The 7,595-nt window shown below is 39.4% G+C and overlaps 1 protein-coding gene across 2 annotated transcripts in view; it reads left to right on the forward strand.

Annotated features, from left to right (window-relative positions):
• Positions 1–6,015, forward strand: part of impg2a (interphotoreceptor matrix proteoglycan 2a) — a 24,227-nt gene extending 18,212 nt beyond the window's left edge. For both annotated transcript variants that reach the window (XM_042221840.1, XM_042221841.1), the window contains 4 exons: positions 996–1,197; positions 1,681–1,760; positions 2,348–2,411; positions 3,401–6,015. In XM_042221840.1, the coding sequence (XP_042077774.1) occupies positions 996–1,197; positions 1,681–1,760; positions 2,348–2,390 (325 nt within the window). In that variant the 3' untranslated portion in view covers positions 2,391–2,411; positions 3,401–6,015. The remainder of the gene's footprint in view (positions 1–995; positions 1,198–1,680; positions 1,761–2,347; positions 2,412–3,400) is intronic.
• Positions 6,016–7,595: the final 1,580 nt, after the last annotated feature.

Here is a 7,595-nt window from a genome sequence, read left to right on the forward strand (position 1 = left end):
ACACACACACACACACACACACACACACACACACACACACACACACACACAGATCTGTCTGGCATGGATCCCGGACCTGTCTGTGGAGAATGACTGTGCTGACCTCAGCCAATTAACTGATCAGATATGGTGCTGATCTATTGCTGAAAAGCCTTAAACACATAACACATTAGGCTTTCTACTAGTCTGGAATCTGACTTTCTGGCACAAGCAGGCTGGCTTATCTAAGCCTAATAAAGGCTATTCCACAATAACATCTTACTTACTGAGACCCAGTGTTACGGAGGATGTAAATCATTGTGTAGCTGATGAATAAAAATGTGTGTGTGTGTGTGTTAATAATGCGTGGCCTCAAGATAACTAGTCTGTTGTTTACTGGCCACACTATGTGAACTCTATAATGCTATTATTACGCATGAAGCATGGATAAATTAGTTTTAATTCCATTATATTTTGATTTTGAGAGGCTTTATTGTTGAATTCATTTTACCCTATCACATGTCAAGGCAGTCGCTTGAATTTGGCACACACTGGATCCTATACAGAGCAATCAGAACACCCTCATTAGAGAGTGTGTGCTAGTTCAGCGAGTGAGGAGTAGACAAGGTTCATTTCTCCTTTGTAAAACTGCAGCATATTGCATGCAATATTTTCATATCTGGTCCACATCTGTTTTTGTCATTATTTGAAGCTTCTGCTAAACAGCATTTGTCAAATTCATCCATGCCTTACGTGTTATAATAGCCCTATGGAGCTTGGCTGCTATAGTGAGTCAACAACAGACTGCATTTCTCATAGCCACTCATCAATAAGTGCTACAACTTCTTATTCCCATGTACTACTTTCTAATGGGCACAAGTTATTGATGAAACGTACAATAACATTTTTCATGGCCGCGGAGCTCTTTTCCTGACTTCTTCCTCCTGGATGTGTGACTCTGTTTCCCACCCTTTCTCTACCATGCGACTGACTTCACTGTTTGTGTCATTTTGCAGGCGAGCAGAGAGTCTCCCATCTTTAGAGAGGGCGACCAAGTACAACCCCATGTATGAGAGTGAAGCGACCACAGGCTACAGTCACTACTACCGCCGCTACCCTGAAGCTCCCGTGTACAGCAGTGCCAGCGCTGAGGCCTCCACTGACTTCAGCAGCGAGGAGATACGACACATCTATGAGAATAGCGAACTGACTAGGGAGGTTCGTGAGAGAACTACAGTCCAGTGGTTGAATTAGAAGAGAGGGTTGTCTTTTCTTTACCTCATTATTTCTTTTAACTCTTGGGTTAGTAAGCAGAAGTAATTCCCAAGTCACCCTGTCTACTCTGTACACATAAAACACCAGGCTTAAGTTTATACAACACTCTGAAGACTGTTTGGCTCGAATTTTGTGAGAAAATTGCTGTTGCTGTTTGGGCCAAAAAACAAAAAAAGAGTGCAGTGCAGCTGGGAAATTTGAGGAAGTTACACACCAAGAGCAATACATATTAATTACACGTTTTACCTGTCTATGATGAAATTAATTAATATCCGGTTTTTATCGCCATCTGCCTTTTGTTGACTTAAAATTCTTTGTGGCTTTTTTCTGATGTCATGTTTTCACTAAGCTGCAGCCTGTTGAGTTTACTGTTTATCTGCCTGTGATGTAATGTTCCTTCTGGACATATATCCTGTTTTTCTGTAGGAAATCCAAGACAGGATACGCATCATTGAGCTCTACGCTAAGGACCGGCAGTTTGCAGACTTCGTACGGCAGCACCAAGCGTAAGCGGCTCACTTGTTATCCTCTTTTTGGACTATGATCAGATAAAGAAACGGGCCAAGCAAACCAGGCTGTGAGGAGAAGGGGAAGCGAGTTTGAGATACAGGAGGCCAACAGGACACATTTATCATTCCTAAATCGTCACCAGCCAGACCTGGAACTGATACAGTGAGGTTAAAACCATTACAAGATGCAGACATGTATTCCACTGCCAGCTTGCCTGGCGATAGCAGTTTCCCTGTGGTACTGATTGTTTTTAAGCCGTATCTGGTAATGGATCACCTCCAAACCAAGCTGAGTGAAATTGTAGTTCCATGTTGAATGTAATAAAGTAACTTATCAACCTCAGAAGTATCTAATGATATTATCTAATGTTACAGCATGGTGGCTCAGTGATTAGCACTGTTTTCTCACAGCAAAGGGGTCCTGGATTTGAACCCAAGCTGGGCACTTCTGTGTGGAGTGTGTGTGCTCTCTCCCATGTAATCCTGCCCATCCAAGCCCAAGACTTTCCCAAAAATAAGAGTTTCACTTCTTGCATAAATAAAGGTTAATATATGCTTTTTCTATGCCTCTGCATGTACTACAGTGTCCTTGATACCCAGAGAGAGAGCTCCTCTACACAGATATGAAGCCGTCCTGTGAACAGTGAGGTATTTTGCCTTAATCTGAACGCTTGTTCTTTTTTAACAATACTCCTCGATATAGTTCTTAAGAATGGTGATCAAGTAAGAAAAGAAATGTAATTTCTCATACATTTAAGAACAGCACCAGAAGTTAATTCTTAACTTATTGTAATTTATCTTTTTCAGTAAAGACAATTTAGATAACGAGAATTCAGGAAGCTGATTATTATCTATATTGTACATAAGAGCAGGAAAACAAAAGATAAAAAAGATAAAGGGCAAGTAAATGACAAGGGGGGTTTAATACTCCAAACGAATTGATGGATTACCAGAGCAGATTGCCTAGGTTGGTGTAAACCGCACCGTAGATGGGAAGAAACTGAGCATGCAGTAGATAAAGTAGATAATGATAAATGATGTCATACTTTTCCATTTTGCTTTTCCATTTTCAATGACCCATGGGTTACTGGCTCTCTGCAGATGTGGAAGAAATTAAAATGACTCAGGATTTAAATGATTTTCAAGAACTTGTTCAGCATTTTTTAATGTATGCTTTTTATATTCTTTTTAAATTAGTGCAGACTAAAACAAAATGTAAAACATCGGACTGTTTTCTTTGTTTTTATGAGTGGTTGAGTACAGCACTATTACTAGTCTAGGAGCAGTTAAGTGGCTGCTGGATTCAGTTTCATATTTTATATGGTGAAATAAGATCGATATCAGTCTTTTCATCTGTCCCCAAAAAGCAAATTTACATATTTCCAACAATTCCAAACTATTAAAGCCTGGCTCACCAGTGCACTCACAGCATATTGCACATGAATCACAGAGAAATAAGACATTTCCTAAAACTTAATGTTAAATTCATTTTGCTGAATCAAGAGCATGTGCTCAATCATTAGAGATAATACATTCAAAGGCAAAATATAGTAACTATATAGTTTTGAGTGTGTACCATACTGTATATTTTGTTTTGTTTGTAACTTTCATACTGACACTCCTCTCACCCTTCACAGAAACGCACCTGTGTTTCTCAACGTCAAGCTCCCCGTCAAGACTGTCATCTTTTCTTTGCCACAATTCTCAGAGCCTGGATTGCACTGTTTAAACTGGACTGTCTCACAGCATACGTCTCTCCACAAAAAGTCTGCGTCCGTCTCTGCCTGTGCGAGGGCAGAGGTGCTGATGCTTCTTCCTCCGCCCTCAGTGCCTTCTCTTGACTGGGTGAGCTTGTTGTGACATCAGGGGATGCGTCTGCTGCTTATTCATCGGACATTTCCCTGCAAGGAAAAGTAGACCGCATCCTGTTACTTGAAATTTTGACAGATGAACTGCACCAAGTAGTATTTTTATTTAGTATGGGCTCTTTTCATCATGCCTACCTGTCCATTCTTAAAAGGGAAGAACATAAATACATGTGAATATGTATGTATTGTATGTATATAGCTAAACTGATGTCTGGTAGGGAAGATGTTTCTCTTTACAGTAGGAATTCTCAGAGAGATACTGAGAAAGCAACTTTTTTAGTAAATGGTGCTATTTTAATATTAAATGCTCTTTGAAATGTAGGTCTGCAATGATTCGCTTTTACAATTTAAAAGCAACACCAATAAACCAATTATGTATATTTGGATATTATCCTACATTAAAAGGATAGTTCAGCATTTTCAGATGTACGCTTCTCAGTTTCTGACAGAGTCTGTCAGGCTGGCTTTAACATATAAACTCAAGACGAGCGTGTTTTTATGTAGATTTTTTTTTAGTTTTATTTGGGAAATTTACTTGTCAAAGTGAAACCAGAAAGCAGTGGAATTCTGATCAGTCATTCCTGAAAAAAAGCTAAAAGGCCACAACTACAACTATGTGTAAAGATAACAGTATTAATCTTTGAATTCATTTGTCTTCAGTCCAATTGCGACAGGTGAAATAGCTGAAAAATAGCCACACAGTCTGCCTTCACAAGCATTTGTGAAAGAATGGGTCTTTGTAATGAGTTCTCTGATTTTGAGGATATGATGCCACCGTACAACAAATCACTTCATAAAATTTCTTCCTACTACAATCAACTGAAATTGGTGTAACAAAAACTCCAAACCTCCTCTGTTGTTAACATCAGCACCGTAACTGTGCGCCAAGAGCTTCGTGTCTTAGGTCTCATTGGCTGAGCAGGTCGTCCAGATGTAATGTGTAGGTGGGCAAGTACTTTTCTACATATAGTGTTATATAAATATTGAAGATTTGTTACATCTTTATAGCTGTCTGTACAAAAATATGCTTCACTATGTGCGTCAAAGAACAAAAACATAAAAAGAGGGTTTTCACCACTTGAAAAACTTTATATGTGGATTTGCCTTTAGCGGTGCTCCAGACAGAGCCAGGCAATAAAGTTTCTGCTTATATTCAGTTTTTGTACGTTTGGATGTGCAGATATCGACGAGGTATTCATCTTCCTTTAAACGTACTCCAGGAACAATGTATGTGACAAAATCAAACTATTCCTTTAAGGTGGCCAAAAGCAGCGAACTTGTTAAGTGTTAGACTGTTTCTGTTTCTCTTCATAAATGACAAACTTTGGTGTTTGTTTATAGTGTATGACAAAGCAGACAAGAGTGAAAAAAACGCTGGTGAGGGAAGAAAGGCAGGGAGCATGAACCTTCTACAGCTCAGAAATAAGTGAAAACATGTTTCAGTGGAAAAATGCTCCAAGGCAAGCGGCCCAGGGATTTGACCAAATGGTGTGCTTTCAGATGTAAAATGCAATGCAAACTGGAAGAACAGGAAAAACTAGGATGAGCGAACTGATAAACAACATATGCTCTTTGGAAAGATGACCTCAAGCTGTGTCTTCTGCTGAGAGAAGCTGCACGGTTACCAGCGATTTTTAAAAAAAGTGATCTGTCCTTTGTCTGCTTATCTGGCCACGATACTCCTCTTTAATCTGAAACCTTCTGACAGACTAAACCCAGTGCTTTCTTTGGCATTCCCATCCATTCCTCCCTGGATTTGTTGGACTTGACCCTTTTGGTCCTTTTAGAGGACCCTAATAGCTACAACCCAGTTAGTTTTTATCGTCATCCAGTTTATCCGCTGATTCTGTTATAGGAGGCCACAATAATATAATGTTGGATATAAATAATGTCCTAGCTTCTTGTTTACATAACACATATCCCGTCCTTTGGTCTTCTGTTAGAGCTCTACACAAGTGAAAAAAACAACACTGGTGGAACGGACTCTTATGATATTGTCATGCCTTTTGCAACTTATTTTCAATTTGTATATGTATGCTTTTTTTTTGTCTGCATACAGTTTTTACCACCACCATTTATAACATCCGCTACCTGGACAAACAAGCCAATCATCACATACAGTGTCCTGCCATTAAAATAGCAGTTGTCCTGTAGGATGTAAATTGTGTGTGTTTGCAGTGTTTCAACATTTTCTTTTTATACTGATGACACCATGTTAACAGTGTTATCATGCTGTGCAGCTGTGTAAAGGACTAATAAGGTGTAACAAGTACAAAAATAAAATATTTTATTATAAAATGAAGAATCCACTCCTGTGTGAAGAATCACGAAGCACATTTACGTTAAAATTTTAATTTCCATTTACCACCATGGTACTGGACATTATTTACACACTGTCTGCAAATTACGATGTCATGTTGGCAACTGCTAAGCATAAACCTAGCAGCAAATATTACATTTCAGTCAGCAGGAATCTTGTTAAAAGAACATTGCTATTTATATTCATCAGCCACATTGTTAGGTACACCTATTCAACTGCTGCAGTTAATGAAAATGTGTATCAGCCAGTCACATGGCAGCAATTCAGTACATTTAGCTAAGCAGAGATGGCCAAGATGACCTGCTGAATTTCAAACCAAACATCAGGAAGGAAAGTGATTTCAGTGACTTTGAACGTGACATGATTGTCAGATTGTCATGGTGTCAGATGGTCTGGTCCATAGGTCCATACCAGGAACTGCTGATCTACTAGGATTTTCCCACACAACCATCTTAGGGTTTACAATGAATGCTCTAAAAGGGAATACTTATCTGACATGTTCTTTGGTTGAAAATGTTTTCATTTCAGAAGTAAGAGAAGAACGCCCTGACTGCTTTGAGCTGATTGGAAGGTAACAGTAAGTCAAATAACCACTCGTTACAAGTATGCAGAAGAGCATCACTGTATCAAAACACATCAAATCTTTAAGCAGATGGGCTACAGCTGCAGACCACGCCTGGTATCACTCCTGTCAGCTAAAAACAGGAAAGTAAGGATTTTCACCAACTCATCAAAATTGGTCAAAGAAGACGTTGGCTGGTCTGATGAGTCAAAAAGCATGGATCTATGCAGTTCAAGCTGCTGCTTGTGGGGCTGACACATCTATCTACTGCTATCATACCACTAAGGAAAAATTGTTTCCAGCACCCTGTTACATCTATTCTATGAAGAATTAAGGTAGTTATGAAAGCAAAAGGGGGTCCAACCCAGTACTAGCAAAATGTACCTTTTCAAGTGGGCAGTGAGTGAATATCTGCTTTCATTTATATTTGGTGGCATGGCTCTGTCGTTAGACAGAACAGCAGCTGATGCAAGATCCAAACATACTGAGCTCAGCGGACCTCGCAGGTGTCAGACATGACATCAAAAGGAGGAGGTGGGTTGCAAAGTGGCTTGCATATGTGCAGCGACTGCTGGCAGGCAGTCTAAGGCAGCTGAAGTTGTGTGCCTTAAATAGCATTTGCCAGTTGGATATGAAGAAGGAATGTAGAAGAAGCTGAATGACTGCATGATGTGTGCTGGCACTGAGACCAGCTTTTATTAGTTGATCTGCCAGGACTGAGAGGTGAGTTTGGTGTTGTCTGTCTGGAGTATGTTTAAAAAATGCTGCTTGCATGTTGACACAGCTGAAATAGCAACAGTCCTATAACAGACTCAATAATTCTCCGACATTCTGAACACCATACTTTAGTCTCTTTCGACTCTGAGAAAAATGAGATAGAACTTGAACATATTAGTACAGTTCTGAACAGACACTTAAATATTAATACTCCCATTGCTGCTTGTACAAAGATTTCGCTAATAATTTTACTTTCTCCTGTAGAGTATGAGGCTATCCCACATAATCTGAAGAGCAGACAAACCTCAGCACTGCAGGTTTGTCTACTACATGACAGTTTCTAAATTAGTATGTATGAGTAATCA

This window comes from Haplochromis burtoni, unplaced genomic scaffold (assembly GCF_018398535.1).
Source record: "Haplochromis burtoni strain Fernald_Lab_line unplaced genomic scaffold, NCSU_Asbu1 Contig_75, whole genome shotgun sequence".
In the NCBI taxonomy this organism is placed as follows: Eukaryota; Metazoa; Chordata; class Actinopteri; order Cichliformes; family Cichlidae; genus Haplochromis; species Haplochromis burtoni.